At 44.4% G+C, this 23,767-nt stretch overlaps 1 protein-coding gene across 1 annotated transcript; it reads right to left on the bottom strand.

Annotated features, from left to right (window-relative positions):
* Positions 1–6,541: 6,541 nt before the first annotated feature.
* On the bottom strand, positions 6,542–23,348 carry LOC308479773 (complement factor H-like). The gene is made up of 9 exons (XM_081010627.1): positions 23,209–23,348; positions 21,849–22,019; positions 20,753–20,941; positions 19,509–19,691; positions 18,146–18,358; positions 17,322–17,495; positions 16,232–16,414; positions 13,318–13,494; positions 6,542–7,060 (listed from the first exon to the last, which is right to left on the bottom strand). Exons 2-9 carry the CDS (start codon positions 21,982–21,984, stop codon positions 6,795–6,797), a joined length of 1,521 nt encoding a protein of 506 aa, XP_080866753.1. The 5' UTR covers positions 21,985–22,019; positions 23,209–23,348; the 3' UTR covers positions 6,542–6,794.
* Between the last annotated feature and the right edge of the window lie 419 nt (positions 23,349–23,767).

Genomic DNA, 23,767 nt, shown 5'->3' with positions numbered 1-23,767 from the left:
CCATATACCAGCTATCATTTTATAGGAGTTATCATTAGCATTTGACATAATGAAAACTTAAGGCCAGTTTCCCAAATGTACTCATATGCAAGAGTGGCTAGGTAGTGGAGCAGGGTTGCAAAGTTGCTCTTCCAATAGGAGCATCACTGATGCTTACCTGGTTGGTATGGGACCAGGGAGGTGGCAAGAAACAGGGCTGTGAGGGTGCACTAATGCAATCCTGACCTCACAGACATACTCCCACACTGGACAGGTTGGTGGCAGTGACATCACTTTTAGGAGGCTTCAAATATTTTGGTATATATATAAAAAATCATGTTGTGATGACTGGTGCTTAGCAGCACTGAAATTTAAATGGATCTGGTGAATTTATTCCAACGGCTGAGTGAGGAATCAGATTTTTTTTCCTGCTTGTGAGTTAAAACCCCTAGGTGTGCTGTGCCATGGCTTAATCTGGGTTTTACTAGCGTCACCAGAACCACTTTTTATCTTTTTAATTCTGTTGGGGACTTTAAAAGAGGAAGATGAAAAGAGTGAAAGGATAGAGAGTGAGTAGAAGAAAATAAGAGATGGTAAAAAACAGAGGGGAAAACACAGGGAGGAAATGAGAAAAATGAACATACATATATGGTTAAACACTAAACTTTGGAACGAGAGTCTAAAATTCACTGCATGCTCTGCTTTAAAAGAGAATGTTATGAAAATGGTCTATCATTGGTATCTCACTCCCACCAAACTGGCAAAAATCTATAGGACAAGTAGCAAAACTTGCTGGAAAGGCAAGGAAAAGGACGGTGATTTTCACCACATGTGGTGGTCATGTAACAAAATAAAAGAGTTTTGGGAATCGATCTATAATGAGTTAAAAAAAGATGTTTACATATACTTTTCCAAAAAAGCCGGAAGAATTTTTGCTAGGCTTGGTGGGAGAAAATATTAAGAAGACAGACCAAAGACTATATTTGTATGCAACAACAGCAGCTAGAGTTTTGATAGCCCAAAAGTGGAAGTCACAGGAGATTCCGACTGTAAGGGAATGGCAGATAAAGTTGGTCGAAAACGCTGAAATGGCAAAATTGACACACAGAATTCGCAATCAGGAGGAGACGAAGTACCAAAAAGAATGGAGTAAATTTATGGTTTATATAAGTGAGAATTGTAGAAATATGAAAACGTTGGCAGGATTGAATTAAATCTTATGTCACGGTGTAATTTTTAACCCATGAAACTGTGAATTATAGATTGGAATAAGAAAACTTGTGGAAGGGAAGGACGGAAGTCAATGGCTCTATGGAGCATAAAGTAGGATATATGTAATAAGATGTGATGTTTTTGTTGGTTGGTGTTGGTGTTCTTAAATCTCAGTAAAAAGCGTTTGGGGGGAAAATACATATATGGTTAAACATTGAAAAGTGATTTCCATGATACAACTTAAGGTCAGAGCCAGGACTGAAAATATTCATTAAATACTGGTATAGACCTTCTTTTGTAATACACAGTGCTTTCTCTAGATTGACAAAAATCTCACCTATGAGTGCTGAATTTTTTGTTATTGTGCTTTAACTGCAATTAACGTAGAGGGATACATCTTGGATAGTCCAATTTGCCCTCTCTGCATAAGGCTCTGAAGGGAGGAGACGCTGGATCTGGCCAAAAGCCCAATTTGCAGGCAAACTCTGTCACGTCTCCAGATACTGTATATAATTTTGCACTGTATCTCCACTTCAGTCGGATATTGTTCTGATTCATATCTTCTTCAGTTCCTATACAAGGAGCTGCAAAAAAGCACAAATCATGTCATCATAGAGATTAATTTGACAATGAGGAGTTCACTTGACAAATAAAACTTTTGGGTTGTGCCCAAAGTTAGTCATACCCATTGAAATCAATTGAGGTTCATAATGTAGTCCCATCCATCAGTCTCCTCTGAGAAAAACTACCGTACTTTTTGCTCTATAAGACTCACTTTTTCCCTCCTAAAAAGTAAGGGGAAATGTGTGTGCGTCTTATAATAATAATAATAATAATAAATTTTATTTATATCCCGCCCTCCCCAGCCGAAGCCGGGCTCAGGGCGGCTAACAACAATCAAATAATCAAAAAATCAAATAATCACACAATCTAAAAATATTTCATTATAAAAATTAATTAAATCAAATTGATGGCAACCAATTAAGCAAAGTTCTGTGCAGGTTGCCAGAGGAGGGAGTCAGGCTGCGCCCTGATCAAAGGCCTGGCGGAACAACTCTGTCTTGCAGGCCCTGCGGAAAGATGTCAAGTCCCGCAGGGCCCTAGTCTCTTGTGACAGAGCATTCCACCAGATTGGAGCCGCAGCCGAGAAGGCCCTGGCTCTAGTTGAGGCCAGCCTAACCTCTCTGAGGCCTGGGACCTTGAGGATGTTATTATTTGCAGACCGTAGGTTTCTCTGTGGGGCATACCAGGAGAGGCGGTCCCGTAGGTACGAGGGTCCTAGGCCGTATAGGGCTTTAAAGGTTAAAACCAGCACCTTAAACCTGATCCTGTACTCCACCGGGAGCCAGTGCAGCTGGTATAGTACCGGATGAATGTGATCTCGCAGCGAAGACCCCATAAGGAGTCTCGCCGCGGCATTCTGCACCCGCTGGAGTTTCTGGGTCAGTCTCAAGGGCAGCCCCACGTAGAGCGAGTTACAATAATCCAGTCTGGAGGTGACCGTCGCATGGATCACAGTGGCTAGGTCAGGGCGAGAGAGATAAGGGGCCAACTGCTTAGCTTGGCGGAGAAAAAATGCCGCCTTTGTTATAGCTGTAATCTGCGCCTCCATAGAAAGGGAGGTATCGAAGATTACACCCAAACTCTTAACGGACGGTGCTGGCACTAATTGCACCCCCGCAAGAGATGGGAGTTGCCCCCTCAATCCCATATCGTCCCGACCCAGCCAGAGGACCTCTGTCTTCGAAGGATTTAACTTCAACCGGCTCCCACGTAACCATCCAGCCACAGCTTCCAGACATCTGGTCAGTGTGTCTGGGGCCGAGTCAGGATGGCCATCCATCAACAGATAGAGTTGGGTGTCATCAGCATACTGATGGCAACCCAGCCCAAAACTCCGGACAAGCTGGGCGAGGGGGCGCATAAAGATGTTAAAAAGCATCGGAGAGAGAATCGCACCCTGAGGCACTCCACACACCAAGGAGTGGCGCGATGACAATTCCCCCCCAAGCGCCACCCTCTGTCCCCGACCAGAGAGAAACGAGCGCAGCCATTGAAGGACTGTGCCCTGGATCCCCACGTCGGCAAGGCGGTGGTCCAGGAGTTCGTGATCGACCATGTCAAAGGCTGCTGACAGATCTAGAAGAATCAGCAGCCCCGACCCACCTCGATCCAGCTGCCTGCGGAGATCATCTGTTAGGGCGACCAGAGCCGTCTCGGTCCCATGACCAGCGCGGAAGCCGGACTGGAATGGATCCAAAGCAGATGTTTCATCCAGAAACCTACCAAGCTGTTCAGCAACCGCTCTCTCAATCACCTTACCCAGGAATGGAAGATTCGAGACCGGGCGGTAATTGGATAGATCTGAGGGATCTAATGATGTTTTCTTTAAGAGCGGACGCACCACTGCCTCCTTCAGTTCCCCTGGGAATGTCCCGGTGCCAAGGGACAAATTGATAATATCCCCCAGGGGGGCCCGCACCTCGTCTGGACACGCTCTAATCAGCCATGACGGGCACGGGTCAAGAGGACAGGTGGTGGGCTTTCCAGCTTGGAGGAATCTGTCCACATCGGCTGGAGATATCCGGTCAAAGTGGTCCAATACTGGACCCGAGGACAGTCGAGGGGCCTCCAGTTCCTTTATTGTGTCCAAATTGGCAGGGAGGTCATGGCGGAGCAACAGGACCTTTTCCTCAAAAAAGCTCACAAATGCCTCACAGCTGTGTGTCAGATTGTTATTTAAATTTGGCTGTCCTTCAAGGGACGTTAAAGACCGAATTATACTAAATAATTGCGCCGGGCGAGAGCTAGCGGATGCAATGGAGGCCGAGAAGTAAGACTTCTTAGCGGCCTTCACTGCCATCTCATAGGTTTTCATAAAAACCCTATAAGATGTTCTTGAGGCTCCGTCACGGGCACCCCGCCATACTCGCTCTAGCCGTCTGAGGTCCCGCTTCATTTTCCGAAGCTCCTCGGTAAACCAGGGAGCCCGGTTTCTGCGGGGTCGCAGAGGGCGCTTAGGTGCGATCTCATCGATGGCTGCCAGGAGCTGGGTATTCCAGCCCTCAACAAGCTCAGTCAATGAGTCGCCAGGGGGAGCAAGGTCCCGCAAGGCTTGACGGAATCTATCAGGGTCCATCAGCCTCTGCGGGCGAGCCCAAATCGGCTCGCCACCTAAGCAGGGTGGGGGTGGAAAGTCAATCCTGGCTTTCAGAGCGTAGTGATCATACCATGGCACCTTCATCGAAGGAGACATGATCACATCTATACCGGCGCCAAAGATCAAATCCAGCGTGTGGCCTGCTTGATGTGTGGGGCCCGAAACAAACTGGGAGAGCCCTAGTGTCGCCATGGAAGACACCAGGTCCAGAGCCTGTGAGGAGGGAGTGGCATCAGCGTGGAAGTTGAAGTCTCCCAATACCAATAGGTTAGGGAACTCCAAGGCCCAGCCGGCCACTGCCTCCAGCAGGCCTGACAGGGTGGCTGATGGTGCGCTAGGTGGCCGGTACACCAGCCAGACAGCCAAGCTCTCCTCGGAGCCCCACACTAGGCCAACACATTCAATGCCGGGGATCGATGGCGAAGGTAGAGCCCTGAAAGAACAATCTTCCCGGATTAATACTGCCACCCCTCCCCCCCGGCCCACAGTCCGTGACTGGTGGAGGACGGAGAAACCCGGGGGCGCCATCTCTCGTAAGGTAACAGTTACCCCTTCGCGCACCCAGGTCTCCGTCACACAAGCCAGGTCGACCCCCTGCGAGGTGAAGAAATCTCGCAGGGTAGCGGTTTTGTTGCCTATAGACCTGGCATTGCACAGCACCAGTGAAGGAGGTGAGTACTCCTTGCTCACCCTACCCTCGTCTCTCGGGATGGGGCGCAGATTGGAAGGGGTACGAGCATATCCGTATCTCGATCCCCTTCGCCTATAACATCTGCCCCCACCGCCATACCTCCCTCGCCCCTCCACGGTAGCAATGGAGCGAATGCAGGCTGCACAACTATCCCAGAAGCCAGAACAGCAAGAGGGATTGCTGCTTTCACTGCGCAGCGATCCCTCTTGCTGTTCTGGCTTCTGAGATTCAGAATATTTTTTTTTCTTGTTTTCCTCCTCCAAAAACTAGGTGCATCTTGTGGTCTGATGCATCCTATAGAGCGAAAAATATGGTAAGTGAAAGTTAGTTGAATACAATGCTTTGCTTGTAGGGTATGAATGGCTTGTGATGAAATGGACTAATAAATTGACAGACTACATATGCAGGATTTTTATATTATTCATCCATTTGGCCAAGAACTATTTCTTCAACTTCTCAGGCTAAAGTCTTTACAAGCCAAGCACACAGAGATTATTTTAACTGAAACCAGACCCTTCTGCGGGCATATTATGTTCATTGCCACTGACCATTCTCAAAAGAGCAACTCTAATTTGCCTGGCTGTGTGCACAGATCCAGAGAGTGAACTGGAGATGCAGAAATACAGAGGTGGAAGGGACTTGGAAATTGTTTCTAGTCCAACCCCTTGCTATAATAATAATAATAATAATAATAATAATAATAATAATAATAAAAAAAAACAACAACAACCATCTGGCTGGGTTTCCCCAGCCACTCTGGGCAGCTCCCAACAGAATATTAAAACATGATAAAGCATCAAACATTAAAAACTTCCCTAAAAAGGACTGCCTTCAGATGTCTTCTAAAAGTCAGATAGTTGTTTATTTCCTTGGCATCTAGTGGGATGCAGACTGGTGGCTGGAAGTGGCAGAGGGTCTTTTCGGTAGTGGCGTTCGCCCTGTGGAGCACCCTCCCTTCAGAGGTCAAGGAAATGAACAACTATCTGACTTTTAGAAGACATCTGAAGGCAGCCCTGTTTAAGGAAGCTTTTAATGTTTGATATTTTATCGTGTTTTTAATATTCTGTTGGGAGCAGAACACACACTGTAGGACACACTTTTCCCCCTCCAAAAATGAAGGGGAAATGTGTGTGCGTCCTATGGGGTGAATGCAGGCTTTCGCTGAAGCCTGGAGAGCGAGGGGGGTTGGTGCGCACCGACCCCTCTGGCTCCCCAGGCTTCAGGAAGCTATCCGCTAGCGTGGGAGACGCAGCTCTCCCACGGCTAGCGGAGAGATTGCCGGCACCCAGAAGCTTGGGGCGCACTGAGCTCAGCACGCCCCAAGCTTTGGGCTTCGCGCAGCGCTCCGCTAGCAGTGGGAGAGCTGCGCGACTTCGTTTTCCCATAGTATACACTTCAGTCTTGACTTCCTCTGGTATATTCCTCATAGCCCAGAGATTAGCAGAAGGTAAATAATAAATGACAGTCCAAGCCTATGCAAGAATCCGCACAGTGCAAAATTTAACATACAACTTTATTTTTAAAAGGAAGGATGTTATATTCCTCTCTTTTAGAATACAGTGGTACCTCTGGTCACAAACTTAATTCATTCCAGTGGTCCATTCTTAACCTGAAACTGTTCTTAACCTGAGGTACCACTTTAGCTAATGGGGCCTCCCGCTGCTGCCACACTGCCACTGCCACTGCCACCACCACGCAATTTCTCTTCTCATCCTAAGGAAAAGTTCAAAAACCCAAGGTACTACTTCTGGGTTAGTGGAGTCTGGACCCTGAAGTTTCTGTAACCCGAGATGTCTGTAACCCGAGGTACCACTGTATTTTTAAAATTGGACACCAAATACCTATGCATCTTGGTGATTCTGTCCATTCTTTGTTCACACACTTTACTGTAAAAGCTCCAAAAAGGCTGTACCCTTGGCGACAGCGATACCGCACCTTCTCAAGAGGCAAGTACCTTTCCTTGAGAGCAGTCATAATCTGACCATTAGAAACCCGGGGTGGGGGAGGGCATGTTACATCTGAAATGATAGATAAAACTTCAGTCCTTGAAAATGCATTCTATTCCCACAAAATAGCACCTACCAGTTTGTTCCAACATTCTGAGAGTGGACAAAAGATGTCATAAGAGAGGATACTGTCCTAACTGTGAGAATTGCTGGTCTCCAACCCCCATCGAGGGTGTAGGCTCCTAGCTACCCAGCTGTAACCATAAACACGTGGACTTAGGAAAGAGCCCTGTTTGACGCAGAATAAACCTGCACCGGGGGAAGCTGAGAAAAGAGCACATGCTTGTGGGCTTGCAACCTCAAGCCTGCTATTTGCATAGCTGTCAAGTGTCCCTTATTTGAAGGGACAGTCCCTTATTCCAGCGCCATGTCCTGCTGCTGTCCCTTATTGATGGATGTCCCTTAAATGTCCCTTAAATGATGTCCCTTAAATTTCAAAGGAAGCAGCTCCTCTCCCTCCCTCCCTCCCTGCCGGCCAGGGAGGAGGGAGGCTCCAACTGTGTTGCTTGGCTGTGTTGCTCACCCGATAAAAAGTTTAAGAATGAATGGGGGGTGGAGCTTGCATGCCTTGTGTGTGGCTAGTTAATGCAAGCTGAGGAGGTTTTTGAATGCTGGACACCATTTTGTTGCACGTGCTGCTGCAGACTTTGCAGTGCAAAGCCAGTCTGGGGAGCCATCTTAAGTTGAGGCTGCATAGGCCTTGTGGTGCATGGGATTCAGATTCTATTCAGTTGAACCTCTGGTTACAAAGTTGGTTGGACAGCGTTCTCCAGTGTTCTACCAGCATGAGTTTGACCAGACTGCAGGAGGACAGGAAGACTGGAGTGCCTGGAACAGGTGAGCTGCAGGTCCCTTATTTTGGCTGCTGGTCCCTTATTTTCAAGACTGCTGGTCCCTTATTTTCAAATTTGTAAGTTGACAGCTATGGCTATTTGCAACCCCAGTGCTGTCATTCTTAGCTATAAAAGTTAGAGGTCAAAAGTGTGTGCTTTCTGTTATGTATTCAGTGGTCTGTGTTTACCTGAGCTTGAGTCTGGACTAAGAATTCTGAGCCCCTATGTTCTGATTCAATACATGATATCCAATCACAGAACATTTCAGGATTTAGGCCTCTGCCATTGGCCCTTAAACTCTGAGTCATAATTCACAGCTTGGAAGTTTAGGCAGCCAATCACGTTGGGAGTGGGAGTGGCCCAGACCTTCAGAAATGTACATAAGCAGTTCCTTTGCCCCTGTTGTCCAGTTCCGTTAGTTCAATAAAGGTTCTTGTTGTTATCACTGTGTCTTGCCTCGTGGGAAACCACCTACGCTACACTTTTGTAAATGACTCCAGGAAGAAAAGTCCCTGAAAATGGCAGCTGTATTGGGTCATTTAAGGGTAAGTGAAGGTGCATATGGCAACTCTTTTTCCCTGCTGCCTGGAACACAAAAAGCACTGAGGTCCACCTAGATCAATTTTATCTGTGTCAGGGATCCTGTGGCTCTCCAGATGTTGTTGGACTACATCTCCCATCATCCCCAGCCAGCAAGATTGATGGTCAGAGATGATGGGAAGTGCAACAACATCGGGGGGGCACAAGTTCCCCATCCCTGGTCCATATGGATTGGTAGAGGCTCTCCAGGAGTTCAGGCAGTGGTTTGTCCTAGCCTCCACCTGGAGATGCCAGGGATTGAACGTGGCGCATTGTGCATACAAAACCCATCTTCGATCCCTGCTAGTACATTACAATATTGAAATTCTCCTATACAATTCAAGTCTTCTTTGAGCCCAAAATGCACAGTCTGAGAGACAGTTTCCATGCTCTATTGCTGCCCTTCCCCATCTGAGGCTGACTGGAAAGAGGCATGTCTTAACACTTGGGATACCATTTTTTCATGCCCAAGTGCAATACTTTACATTTCTCCCTGTTAAAATTCATCTTGTTTGTTTTGGCCCAGTTCTCTAATCTGTCAAGGTCGTTTTGAAGTGTGATCCTGTCCTCTGGGGTGTTAGCCACCCCTCCCAATTTGGTATCATCTGCAAATTTGATCAGGATGCCCTTGAGTCCATCATCCAAGTCGTTGATAAAGATGTTGAATAAGACCGGGCCCAAGACAGAACCCTGTGGCACCCCACTAGTCACTCTTCTCTAGGATGAAGAGGAACCATTGATGAGCACCCTTTGGGTTCGGTCAGTCAGCCAGTTACAAATCCACTGAGTGGTAGCATAGTCAAGACCACATTTTACCAGCTTCTTTACAAGAATATCATGAGGCACCTTGTCAAATGCCTTGCTGAAATCAAGGTAGGCTACATCCACTGCGTTCCCTTCATCTACCAGGCTTGTAATTGTGTCAAAAAACGAGATCAGGTTAGTCTGACATGACTTATTTTTCAGAAATCCATGCTGACTATTGGTGATCACAGCATTCCTTTCTAGGTGCTCACAGACTGTTTGCTTAATGATCTGCTCCAGAATCTTCCCTGCTATTGATGTCAGACTGACTGGGCGGTAATTATTTGGGTCCTCTCTTTTCCCCTTTTTGAAAATAGGGACAACATTTGCCCTCCTCCAGTCTGCCGGGACTTCGCCTGTTCTCCAGGAATTCTCAAAGATGACTGCCAGTGGTTCTGAGATCACATCTGCCAGTTCTTTTAATACTCTTGGATGCAGTTCATCTGGCCCTGGAGACTTGAATACATCTAAACTAGCCAAGTATTCTTGTACTATCTCCTTAGTTATTCTGGGCTGTGTTTCCTTTGCTGAATCATTTGCTCCAAATTCTTCAGGTCGGGCATTGTTTTCTTTATCGGAGAAGACTGAGGCAAAGAAGGCATTGAGGAGTTCAGCTCTTTCTGTGTCCCCTGTTTGCATTTCACCATCTTCTCCTCTGAGTGACCCCACTGTTTCTTTGTTCTTCCTTTTGCTACGGACATACCCATAAAAGCCTTTTTTTGTTGCTTTTAACCTCTCTAGCAAGCCTGAGTTCATTCTGTGCTTTAGCTTTTCTGACTTTGTGTCTACACGTGCTGGCTATTTGTTTGAATTCCTCTTTGGTGGTTTCCCCCCTTTTCCATTTTTTGTACACATCCTTTTTTAATCTTAACTCAGTTAAAAGTTCTTTAGATAGCCACCCTGGCTTCTTTAGGCACCTTCCATGTTTCTGTCTCATTGGTATTGCCTGATGTTGTGCTTTTAGTATCTCCCTCTTAACAAACTCCCAGCCATCATGAACTCCCTTTCCTTTTAGTATTACTGTCCATGGGATCTCACCCAGCACTTCCCTAAGTTTTATGAAGTCAGCTTTCTTAAAGTCAAGAAATTGAGTCCTAGTATGCTTGGCTGCTCCTTTCCGCTGTATAGTAAACTTCAGAAGAGCATGATCACTCGCGCCTAATGATCCTTCCACTTCTACCCCACTAACCAGGTCATCAACATTGGTTAGGACCAGATCTAAAATGGCTGTTCATCTTGTTGCTTCTCCCACTTTCTGGACAATGAAGTTGTCTGCAAGGCCAGTGAGGAATCTGTTTGACCTTATGCTCTTGGCTGAGTTTGACATCCAACAAATATCCGGGTAATTGAAGTCTCCCATTACTACTATCTCCCTTCCTTTTGCATGCTTGGCCATCTGTTCCAGGAAGGCATCATCTATGTCCTCCGTTTGGCTTGGGGATCTATAGTAAACTCCCACAATGAGGTCACTGTTATTCTTCTCTCCCTTAATTTTGACCCAAATGCTCTCACTTTGGCTTTGGGGTTCTAAATCTTGGATCTCTTCACAGGTATACACATCCCTGACATATAACGCCACTCCTCCTCCTTTCTTGTCTGGTCTGTTTCTCTGAAATAGATTGTATCCCCCCATTATTACATTCCAATCGTGGGACTTATCCCACCAGGTTTCAGTGATGCCTATTATGTCATATTTAGTTTGCTGTACCAAGAGCTCAAGCTCATCTTGTTTATTTCCCATGCTTTGCGCATTAGTGTACAGACATTGAAGTCCATTAATCATTCCCCCATGACTCTTATTTAAGGATTTTTTCCTCCCACCACTAGGTCTGTGTGCTGTTTGCTCCATTTGGTCTATGACATTTGGATGATCATCTTCATCAATTGATAGACTCCTACCTTCAGGAGCACTGTCTTCCTCCCCCACATTAGTCAGTTTAAAGCCCTCCTGATGAGGTTTCTGAGATTTTTGGCAAAAACATTTCTCCCAGCCATTGTGAGGTGCAGCCCATCGCTTGCCAGAAGTCCATCTTCAAGAAACTGCAGTCCGTGATCTAAGAATCCAAACCGTTCCTGTTTACACCATTTGCGAAGCCAGCTGTTCACTTCCACTATTTTCCCCTCTCTCCCTGGGCCACGTCGTTCAACTGGGAGGACAGATGAGATCACAATTTGTGCATTTAATTGCTTCAATTTCCTGCCCAGAGCCTCGTAGTCTCTTTTGATCTTCTGGAGGCTATTGCTTGCAGTGTCATTGGTTCCCACATGAACCAAGAGGAAGGGGTATTTGTCAGTGGGTTTTATGATTCCTTGCAGTCGTTCAGTTACATCTTGGATCTTAGCCCCGGGGAGACAGCACACTTCCCGAGACATCTTGTCAGGCCCACAGATCACTGCTTCTGTTCCCCTCAGTAGGGAATCCCCTATCACCACTACACGCCTCCTCTTAGGTTTGGTCGGGGTTCTTCCGTGAGCTGTCCGCTCCAAGGTCGCCTGCACATTCCCTGAGGACTGACTTTGCTGCTCGTCTTCATATACCTGATCAACTGTAATGAGGGAGAGATCCTCAAATGGAGTCTGCTCTTCGTCTTCCATGCTAGGGGAGAGGACCTCAAAGCGATTGTGTATTTCTAAACAATCAGAGCGAACCCTGGGCCTCCTACTTCTTTGAGTCACGTTTCTCCATATATCTGGCTCCTGTGTTGGTGAACTAGTGTCCTTCTCAGGGGAGTCCCCTGTCTCCTCCTTGGTGGAGACGGTGTGCTCTGTTGCTTCCAAGAAGAGCTCCAGCTCTCTAATTCTTTGGAGCGTAGCTACACGTTCCTCCAGTTGCTGGACTTTGTCTTTTAAGAGGGCAATCAACATGCAATTGCTGCAGGTAAAGCTGCCTGTTGAGTCCCCAGCACCCACACAATACAGAGGTGACATTTGGAGCTTTTGTTTTTGCTATATTTCTGCGTTTTTGTTTATGTGGCTTTTACATTTTTTTGACTGTGACTTGTTGTTCTTCGTTTTATGGGACTGACTTGTGACTGTGGCTTGTGACTTTGTTTTTGTGACTGTGGCTGGTGCCTTCATTTTTGTGACTGTGTGGAACCCAGTACAGGTCTTGGTTGATTGTGTGACTGCAGACATGGATAAAAGCCCCCCCTCCAAACATTGACTATCATCAGTGTAGGTAAGGATTTTTTTTTTAAAAAAAATTATCATCTACAATACTGTCTTATTTATTTTATTTTATAGTACAGTACATTGATTATTGCCTTCATTTTATGGATCAGTGGTCTCGTTAGATAGTAAAATTCATGTTCAATTGCTGTTTTACGGGTTGTTTATCATCGTCTGGAACAGATTAATCCATTTTCCATTACTTTCTATGGGAAAGCACACCTTGGTTTAAGAACACTTTGGTTTAAGAACGGACTTCCAGAACGGATTAAGTTCGTAAACCGATGTAGCACTGTATTGACATAGCTGATCAGCAGAACTCTCCAAGGTATCGCCAGAGTTCATTCCAAGCCTTTCTACCCCAGATCATTTTAACTGGAGTTGTAAAGGATTTAAGCAGAATCACATTTCTGAGCCTAAACATCTACAGAGATGAACTTTCTTGTTCACTATGCCCCTTGCTGTTCAAACCAGTGCTTGAATTGCTCTGTTCCCAGAAGCAAACTACCTTTAGAATTGTTACCCAGGCAAAACATGCAACATACATTCACAGGTTGAAGCTTCCGACCATTTTCCTTTGTGGCATGTAATATTCCGTGGTCCTTCTGTAGCATGACCTGGTGCACAGTTGAAAGGTATATAGTTACCCTCCACTTTTGAATGGAAGCTGAGGTCGAGCTCTGAGGGTCTAGGAAATAAACAACTATCTGACTTTTAGAAGACATCTGAAGGCAACCCTGTTTAGGGAAGTTTTTAATGTTTGATGTTTTATTGTGTTTTTAATATTCTGTTGAGAGCTGCCCAGAGTGGCTGGGGAAACACAGCCAGATGGGTGGAGTATAAATAATAAATTATTATTATTATATCATAAATGTATTTTCTTACCTCTGCAAGTTGGCGGTGGGGACCACTCCCTATTTTCGCATGTTGAAGTACTTGATTCCCCAAGTTCAAAACCTTCATGGCAATGATACTCCACACTTTCACCAGAAAGATACTTTCTCTGGGATCTATTATTTACCTCACCATGGGCAATTGCAGGGGGATCTCCACATCTTGAATCTGGAAAGGGAGTTATATAACATGCGGTCTTCATGAATACAATTAAATGGCATAAAAACATTTCCAGAGTGTTTTATATGCAGAACTGCTCCCTCCTTTTTCATCTGGTAGAAAGTTTCAGAGGCAGCCAATTCAAAGTCGGTTTGCGTGTGGAGGTCCCCAAGCCACCCCTCAAAATAATTCACAAATCACACATAATTTTTGTTTAAGGTTTTTGGCATAATTTTGGCCACAGCTTTATTAAAATACATAATCTGTGAGTGGTTGCTTAGGCATTGGTTATGACTATCTGTCCCCCCGCCTGGGACAGAACTGACTTTCCGAACTCCCTCGGAAGCCAGTGAAGGGAAAACAATATTGGGGATCAGTTGAGCTGAGCGACAGTCCCTCACCGCTCACCCAATCTGCTCCCCAAGGCTTGCGGGCCCTGGTCCCATTTCAGGGATTGGACGAAATTGTGGCAAGTCCCAGGATTCCTTTAACGGAATTCCCTTCCACACCGCCATTAGCAAGGTGAACTGGAAACCAGGGCGGTCGGGCGGGTGATCCGATGCACTCAGCAAAAGAGAAAGCAAAAGCTGAGTGCCCCAATATTTAAAGCCTTTGGTCCCACCCACCAACTTGCTACATGCAATTTGCCCCAGCAACCCAACCATCCAATCATCGCCCCAGGCCATCATCATTTTACCTGCCTGGCAACAGAGGGTTGGCCTGGCAGACCCCACCGCAACACGTGCTCTCATTTTCGGGAGAACACACTTTACAAAGTGAGGCAGGGAAGAAAGAAATTTGGAGGCTTATAGTATTGCTTTGATATGTGAGATTACAGGGAACCAGGCAGAAGGCCTTCTTGGTAGTGGCGTTCGGACTATGGAAGGCCCTCCCATCAGATGTCAAGGAAATAAATAGCTATCTGATTTTTAAAAGACATCTGAAGGCAGCCCTGTTTAGGGAAGTTTTTAATGTTTGATAATTTATCGTGTTTTCAATATTCTCTTGGAAGTTGCCTAGAGTGGCTAGGGAAACCCAGCCAGATGGGCATGGTAAAAACAAGAAATTTATTTATTTATTTATTTATTTATTTATTATTCTGCCTGGGTATGCAAAGAAGAGTGGGATATACAGTCAATCAATCAATCAGATCAGATCACATCATATATTTTGCTTCATCAGCTGTGTAGGGGACAACAGACACTTGGTTGCTACTTATGGTATCAGCTGCCATTCGTGTTACATCTAATTCCTGCCATTCTATTGCAGCAGCTCCCAAACTTCTTGGAGAGAAATTCACCATGGAGCACTATCTCCACCCTTATACCAAAGAAAAATATTTATTTATTTATTTTCCTTTCCAATCTCTTCGTAGAGCACTTGGAGATGCTTTGTGGAGCTCTGCTCCATGGAGCAGAGTTTGGGAACCACTGATCTATTGAATAAGCATCTTTATTACCGTACTTTTTGCTCTATAAGACTCACTTTTTCCCTCCTAAAAAGTAAGGGGAAATGTGTGTGCGTCTTATGGAGCGAATGCAGGCTGCACAACTATCCCAGAAGCCAGAACAGCAAGAGGGATTGCTGCTTTCACTGCGCAGCGATCCCTCTTGCTGTTCTGGCTTCTGAGATTCAGAATATTTTTTTTTCTTGTTTTCCTCCTCCAAAAACTAGTGCATCTTGTGGTCTGGTGCATCCTATAGAGCGAAAAATATGGTAAGTGAAAGTTAGTTGAATACAATGCTTTGCTTGTAGGGTATGAATGGCTTGTGATGAAATGGACTAATAAATTGACAGACTACATATGCAGGATTTTTATATTATTCATCCATTTGGCCAAGAACTATTTCTTCAACTTCTCAGGCTAAAGTCTTTACAAGCCATGCACACAGAGATTATTTTAACTGAAACCAGACCCTTCTGCGGGCATATTATGTTCATTGCCACTGACCATTCTCAAAAGAGCAACTCTAATTTGCCTGGCTGTGTGCACAGATCCAGAGAGTGAACTGGAGATGCAGAAATACAGAGGTGGAAGGGACTTGGAAATTGTTTCTAGTCCAACCCCTTGCTATAATAATAATAATAATAATAATAATAATAATAATAATAAACAACCATCTGGCTGGGTTTCCCCAGCCACTCTGGGCAGCTCCCAACAGAATATTAAAACATGATAAAGCATCAAACATTAAAAACTTCCCTAAAAAGGACTGCCTTCAGATGTCTTCTAAAAGTCAGATAGTTGTTTATTTCCTTGGCATCTAGTGGGATGCAGACTGGTGGCTGGAAGTGGCAGAGGGTCTTTTCGGTAGTGGCGTTCGCCCTGTGGAGCGCCCTCCCTTCAGAGGTCAAGGAAATGAACAACTATCTGACTTTTAGAAGACATCTGAAGGCAGCCCTGTTTAAGGAAGTTTTTAATGTTTGATATTTTATCGTGTTTTTAATATTCTGTTGGGAGCAGCCCAGAGTGGTTGGGGAAACCCAGTCAGATGGGCAGCATACAAATAATAAAATTATTATTATTATTATTATTATTATTATTATTATTACTAAATGAGGAATTGGAACTCATGACTCCAATCATTTTGCCTTATGGGAATGCTATCTGTAGTTCCTGGGAGGATCTGGGATGGAACAATGCCAGCTGACATCACACTTGTGCCACCAAGTCACAGGTTTTTGAACTTAGAGAATATCCTTCAATGAAACAGCAAAAGCAAAGATTTACAGAAATTTCCTGTACCTATGCATGTTGGTGTATCTGTCCAATGCCCGTTGACACATTGTACATATTGATTTCCTTGCATATTGTGGAAAGCTTGACACTTATACTGTACTTGCGCCCCTGGCATATATTCCGAAGTTGCCGTGCCCAGAAAGTCTCCATTTTCAATACGAGGTGGAGGACCACATTTTCCCGCAGCATCTGTCGTGATGCATTGAAACAGAAAAAGGAATCTATTACATGGCACTTACTAGGATTACACATATGGCTGTCCACACAAGTATTTCTATAATTCAGCTCAATTATTTAATTTAAAAATATATATATTTATATATGGGACACGGGTGGCGCTGTGGGCTAAACCACAGAGCCTAGGACTTGCCAATCAGAAGATCGGCAGTTCAAATCCCCATGACGGGGTGAGCTCCTGTTGCTCGGTCCCTGCTCCTGCCAACCTAGCAGTTCGAAAGCATGTCAAAGTGCAAGTAGATAAATAGATACCACTCTGGCAGGAAGGTAAACGGCGTTTCTGTGCGCTGCTCTGGTTCGCCAGAAGCGGCTTTGTCATGCTGGCTACATGACCCGGAAGCTGTACGCCGGCTTCCTCGGCCAATAAAGCGAGATGAGCACCGCAACCCCAGAGTTGGTCACGACTGGACCTAATAGTCAGGGGTCCCTTTACCTTTGTGTGTGTGTGTGTGTGTGTGTGTGTGTGTGTGTGTGTGTGTATGGCTCATCCACATACGCTGTGCCTACAAAGCACAAGTCCTGGCAGTTTCCCAGTTGACTCACACTTTCTAAGCATGGGTCCAAGGAGTTTTCCCCTCGCCCCCCTCCCTTCCAAGGGAAAACCCACTCTTTAGTGATATATCAGAACAAATGGCAATCTGGGGGAAACCCAGAATCCTGTTAGCTCCGATTGAGCACTAAAGAGCAGTTTCTTTCCAGGGGGTGACAGAAACAGCAGAACAAGGGGAGGTGTGGATAAGCCACTCTGTATATACATATGTATATACATACATACTGATGCAGACCACTAAAAAACCCAGCAACTATAATGTACATCAACCCTTCAATAATTGTGCTAAGACCTACAGATTCCACTTACTGCTGCACTGTGGTAGAGGTGACCATCCATTCCTTGTGCATTCTGCTATATTTTGTCCATCAGCTAGATGAAATCCACTGTCACACTGAATTTGAATTAGATCCTCACCATGGTATATATTCCTTCGAGGTCTAAAAGTGCCATGAGCCACCTTTGGAGGGTTACATGTAATTTCTATTTAAAAAAACAATGAAGTAAACATGTGACATGGAAACAGAAAAACAAGTGGCAAAACCACCTGGATTAGAAGCGCTGCTTTCTCTCTGTATATGAAGAGTTGTAGCTGTTGTTGTTTTAAGCCAATCTATTTATCTAGTAGTATCAGGGCAAAAAAGACAAATCAGACAATTTAAATTTCAACAGGGGCACAGGATAGAAAGAAGAAAGGCAAAGATAGCAATGACACAAGGAAGAAGTGGAATGGAGAGACAAGTGTCACTGGAGAGGAATATGAGAAAATGCACCTATTATGTGGTCATTGTTTCGACGAAGGATGAGGGGTGTGGAGTTCAGACAAAGGTTTCACTGAAGACATGAGTTCTGAAGAAGTTGGAAAGAGAAACCGCAGGTCATCATGCATGATGATTTTAATTTCAGGGATTGAGTTATGAAGCCCACATAACCATTGCAGGGCTACAGAACACCACGTTTTCAGAAGCAGGAAAAAAAGATTTAGAAGAACAAACTAAGGAAGCAAACATAACACAAAACAGCCCAATGAGAACTTGGTGTATTCTTTAACCAGTGATTATTGAGATTATTCTGTTTACAATCAAGCAGTATATAAATTTTGTTATTTAAAAAATAATGCCATATTGAATTACCTTCACATTCAGGATACACAATTGCTTCTCCATTGCACCGGATTACAAAAGCAGACGGGGAATAATTTGCAGCAGGAGCATGCCCGGGTTTACAGGCAAGCTCAACAGAAGTACCACGTTGTACATATAAGTTTTGAAAACGATGCTCATCCGATTGCCCCACCACCTCAACTTTCTTGCTTTCCATTTCAGCCAGTGAGATTGCACAGGGCTCTGTGATGAGATGCAAATAGATTCTGTTCATGAAGGCAACCAGAGTATGTATTTGCCATATTGGAAAACTTAAACAAAAAGGAAGATTTTATATACATCAGTCTTGGGAACACAAGTCAATTTTTTTGACATACCATTGCATTTGAAAAAAGCAACAAATTCTCTCTCACACACACAAACAGCATTTGCAGAATTATCATTAAAGTCATGTGAGAAGCTATGGCCTGCAGGCAGAATCTGGTCTGCCAGGCTATTGCAAGTAGTCTACCAGGCCTGGCCAAGTAAAACTCCTCTTCTGCTTCTGCTAAGGTGCCTCTTTGCAGATATTGTTGGACTACAACTCCCATCATCCTTGACCGTGTTGACTAGAGATGATGGGAGTTGGAGTCAAACAACATCTGGAAGGCCACAGGTTCTCCCAATCACAGACACTGTGCTTGTTAAGTTTCCAAAGTACTTCAAATAGATAACAACAACAGTTTAATATTTATACCCCACCCATCCAGCTGGGTTCCCCCAGCCACTCTGGGTGGCTCCCAACAGAATATTAAAAACACGATAAAACATCAGATATTAAAAAGTTCCCTAAACAGGGCTGCCTTCAGATGTTTTCTAAAAGTCAGATAGCTGTTCATTTCCTTGAATCAGATGGGAGGGCGGTCCACAGGGCAGGTGCCATTACCAAGAAGGCCCTCTCCCTGTAGCTTTGCTTCTCACAGTGAGGGAACCACCAGAAGGCCCTCAGAGCTGGACCTCAGTGTCCAGGCTAAATTATTGGGGTGGAGGCACTCCTTTATGTATACTGGGCTGATGCTGTTTAGGACTTTAAAGGTCAACACCAACACTTTGAATTGTGCTTGGAAACGTTGTTCCAGCAACTAATTTTCATATGATTAGTACCTATATTTTACAGAATGGGGACTGAAGCTGAGAGGATACTGGCATGCTAAAGATAATGCCTGAAGGCAAGATATGAACTAGGATTGTCCCTCTCCATATCTCACATGCTTCATGGTGGTGCTTTACTAAGGAGAAACAATTATTTGAACCTTTCCCAAATATATCACATATAAAAGAAATTAATGAAGCAACCCTATGTGCATGCCAGAAGATGGAATTTCTATCAAAACAGAGGGGGGAAAGTTCTTACCTAGACAAATGGGCACTTTTGTCCAGTTCCCATTGTTACAAAAAGTTCTATTTTCTCCTTCCATGGCATAATATTTTTGGCATTTGAATTCCACTGAAGAGCCAGATGCATATTGCTTCTGTGATAAGGTGATAATGTCTCCATTCTCAATAGTGGGTGTGTGACTACAGTTTTTCCCCATTTCTGGTAAATAATAAAGTAATAAGAACAGTGACTTAGTACAGTTACCAAAGGTCAAAAATGAAGGACTTTGAAATCCCTTTGTTCAAATCAGGCATGTCGAGATGGAGTATTTCTCTCTCTCTTGAGATACAGTGGTACCTCGGGTTACGAACTTAATTCGTTCCGGAGGTCTGTTCTTAACCTGAAACTGTTCTTAACCGGAGGTACCACTTTAGCTAATGGGGCCTACCACTGCCACCGCGTGCCACTGTGCAATTTCTGTTCTCATCCTGAGATAAAGTTCTTAACCCGAGGTACTACTTCCGGTGTAGCGGAGTCTGCAACCCAAAGTGTTTGTAATCCAAGGTGGTTGTAAGCTGAGGTACCACTCTATTTGAAACAGAGGAAAAGCCAGTTCCAACTCAGATGCAATAGCATGGCATCTAAATAATGCAACCAAGGTAATCAGCTCCTGGCTGCAAGTTGATTCCCTCAGAATACAAAGCTTTGAAGGAAGAATTTCAAGACGTGGTGTTGCCCTTTGTCTTCTCCACTCTATGGTTGGAAAAGACTAGTGGCAACACCTTGCACAGTGCCCTGACTCTGGCTGAGTTCTTGCAGACAGCACTGCTGCTTGTCTTCCTTACCCTGGGGTGGAGAAGATGAGTGGGGATATCTTGTGGAAACCTATGGCTCTCGCTACGTTTGCAAGAGGGGGGCATTTTGACAGCAGCGGAAGTTAGGGGTGCAGTGCAGTGGGTGGTCTAGGGACTACACATTCCCTTTTCACCTCAGGTGGCAAAATTGGACACACCACCTCTGGTCCCAGATGAACATGGTTCTTGTGTGCAAGTGTCATATGAATAAAAACTAGATTTCTAGCAGAATCAAGCTATGGTCCACTGGACAGAGAACAAGCACTGGGACCCTGCAGCAACTCAGATAATTTGGAGACTCTCTGAACCAATGAGAAAGACAGCACTGGAAGCGTTCACTTTTGAACTGGAAAGCAAGGTAGTTATAGACCATTTGAACATTTAAATAACCACTGAGGAATTTTTCAATATGAACAGCATGTTTACCAGAGATACACAACGGCAAATCCATGTGCCCATCAATACACTTCCTGACTGAAGGAGCTGTGATGACATGTCCTTCCTTGCACAGGAACTGCAGGAACTGGTTATGCTGAATCGCCTGGGACCGTCTTCGCTTCCCAGGCAGGAGCAGGTCTTGTGCATCTAGCTGTTGTTTTGTGATACCACAAGGTGCTAAAAGAAAGAAAGGGAAGGGAGGCGGGGATCATCACTGGGACTCATTTCTCTGTGTGTCCTATTCCATTTGCCCTCTTTGTGCTTCAAGGTTAACTCATACCTGTTACCTCATATCACCTCACACAATAGGGACAGACTCATTTGCTGCACCCACTTAGTCATTCATTGTGGTTTCTGTCAACTTCCATTTAAGGCCTGAAAAAACCCATTAAGGTCAACATGGGAGTAAAAATAGTCTCTAACTTCCCACCCACTGAAATGTATGGGGATGTATTTAATAGCACCACCCTATAGATGCACTTCAGAAGTAACTCCCATTCAGTGCAATGGGCTTAATCCTTGGGATGGGGTATAGGATTACAGGCCTGTATGTCATTGGATTGTGACCCTTCTTTTCTTTTTTCCCCCCTCACAGTCTTGAGAAAAGGAACAAAAGCTCCAAGATGCAAACTGGCCCAAAGTGACACCTTGATTCCATGCTGGAGGTAGGATGTGAATTCAGATCCGGTCCAATTCTCAAACAATATGGCAACTCTGGCTATCGATGTTTGCACTAAATAACTCTGATCCAGAATGTGAATTCTCTAGTTTCCTCAAATTACAGCATTCTGCCCAATTATGCAAATCCATTGATCCATATTAGCAGAATTAAAGTAGCCATACAGTGTAAAGAAGAGGGATCTGTGATCCCTCAAATATTATTGAATTATACCTCATATCATGATGGGAGTTGCTGTCCAACAACAATCCAGAAGGCCAGCAGTTCCCAATTCTTGACAGAGTGTTTGAGTCCTCAAACATGGAGAAAGCAACTTTGCATGCAGATGAGTTTCCAGAGGCTATGTTGGACACCCCACATTTTGATTTAGAGTTTGCAATATTGAAAGTCAAGATGCCTCCTTACCCAAGCACCTGGGTGCAGATGTCCACTTTTGCCCATGACATGTTATCCATTCAGTGCCTTCCAAGACATATCCAGGGTTGCATTTGTATTGTGTTCTGTCACCCTCCAAGTATCTGGCCTTCTCATCACTTATCATTTCCCCAAAATCAATGTCAGGTGGTTCTAGACAAACTGCAATTATATTTACCATCAATATCAACATTCTCACATTTTCCTGAAAGCACAGTAAATATCAGGGACCATGCTGTGGAGGACTGCACTGAGGAGGAATGGTGGGAGCCTCCTCCTGCCCCCCGCCCCCCGCTCCTGATCCAGATCCTGAATTTTCCCAGGAGGACAGTATAGATTGGGAACAGTGGTTTGCAGAGGGGCAAAGTTCAGAAGGCAGAAGCTGGGATATACTGGATGGTGAACACCTAGAAGAAGAAACACTGGAAGGGAGAGGGTTAACAGATTCGCAGTCTCTAGACAGCATTCCTCCACTGCCCTCCCCAAAGCTAGAAGGACTCAGAAAGTCACAGAACAGAAAGCACAGAGGGGACAAGCTCAGATTACGAGACGTAGAAGTGACTTATGTTCATAGGGACCGAAGGGGGTGGGCTATTTAATTGGGAGCACCGCTATTACTAAGAGATGGGTTCTTAGTTCTCTTTCTGTGATTACTAAAGTTTCTAACTAGTAAGAAGAATTCTTTTCCTTTGTTCTGCTTATCTACGGCTACGGGAAAGGAAGCCAATTCCCTGAAGCCTGACAGTAAATAAATAAAGCTGTACTTTGAAACCAAACACAAGTCAAATATTTTCCATTATTTTTTTAAAAAAGGTAAGCTGATGCTATCATTTTAATGTTAGGTTAACGTTTAGTTTTTAAAAAATATTTATCTGTTATAGCCTTATAGTTTTTGAACTAACTATAACTGGTAAAACACATTTTGAAGGTTGGAACTCTGAAAGACACATTAAAAATGTGTTAAATAAATGCATCTGAAATCCAATATTTTTCAAAATAACTGTCTATATTGGTAATCTTCAAGTATAAGCATTTATAAGGCTGAAATGCTCTACCATTTACAATATAATCATCATCATCATCATCATCATTTATTATTTGTACCCTGCCCATCTGGCTGGGTTTCCCCAGCCACTCTGGGCAGCTTCCATTAAAGATTAAAAATACATTAAAATGTCACACATTAAAAACTTCCCTAAACAGGGCTGCCTTCAGATGTCTTCTAAGTGTCAGATAGTTGTTTATCCCTTGGACATCTGATGTGAGGGCATTTACAAGTTGGTATATTAATAAAATCATTACTGCTAAGTATACTGTTGAGCTTTTCATACATTAAAAAGTGTGGGCTCACCATTTTGGGAAGTACAGCATGTCCACAGAAGAAATGGAAGAACAGCCAGCTTTCCATAGCGTTGCTTGTTGCTCTGGACCACAGAATGCTCACTTTCTACAACTAATTTTTCTAATGACTGTCCTTGCAAAAAAAAATCACTGGTGGTTCATGGCTCTGTGCCATGAGAGGAGGAAGGATTACTGGAATGGGGAACATGAACTTTTAAACCAACAAGGAGTGTTTGCGAAAGATTTGCATTGGCACAGCACTTGGTGTGATGATGGCAGCTAGGCGGAACAGCAACAAACCTTTCTTACCAAGTTGCAAACTTCTGAGAAAGCCCTTTTAGCTGTACAGCAGCCACGAAATTAAAAGATGCCTGCTTCTTGGGAGAAAAGCAATGACAAACCTAGACAGCATCTTAAAAAGCAGAGACATCACCTTGCCAACAAAGGTCCGTATAGTTAAAGCTATGGTTTTCCCAGTAGTGATGTATGGACGTGAGAGCTAGAACAAAAAGAAGGCTGATCACCGAAGAATTGATGCTTTTGAATTATGGTGTTGGAGGAGACTCTTG

The sequence above is a fragment of the Podarcis pityusensis genome (genome assembly GCF_964106645.2).
Source record: "Podarcis pityusensis genome assembly, chromosome: 6".
NCBI classification, from domain to species: Eukaryota; Metazoa; Chordata; class Lepidosauria; order Squamata; family Lacertidae; genus Podarcis; species Podarcis pityusensis.
Note: the sequence above shows the minus strand (reverse complement) of the source record. Positions and strands in the feature narration are given on the sequence as shown.

Bases quoted from the DNA above. Each gene is read 5' to 3' on its own strand.
- LOC308479773 (XM_081010627.1), bottom strand. From the start codon at position 21,984: ATGATAAGTGATGAGAAGGCCAGATACTTGGAGGGTGACAGAACACAA. The intron at 18,359-19,508 runs GTAAGAACTTTC...ATCTCATCACAG, and splicing joins AAAAGTGCCCATTTGTCTAG to AGCCCTGTGCAATCTCACTG. The intron at 16,415-17,321 runs GTAAGTGGAATC...GCATCACGACAG, and splicing joins ACCTCTACCACAGTGCAGCA to ATGCTGCGGGAAAATGTGGT.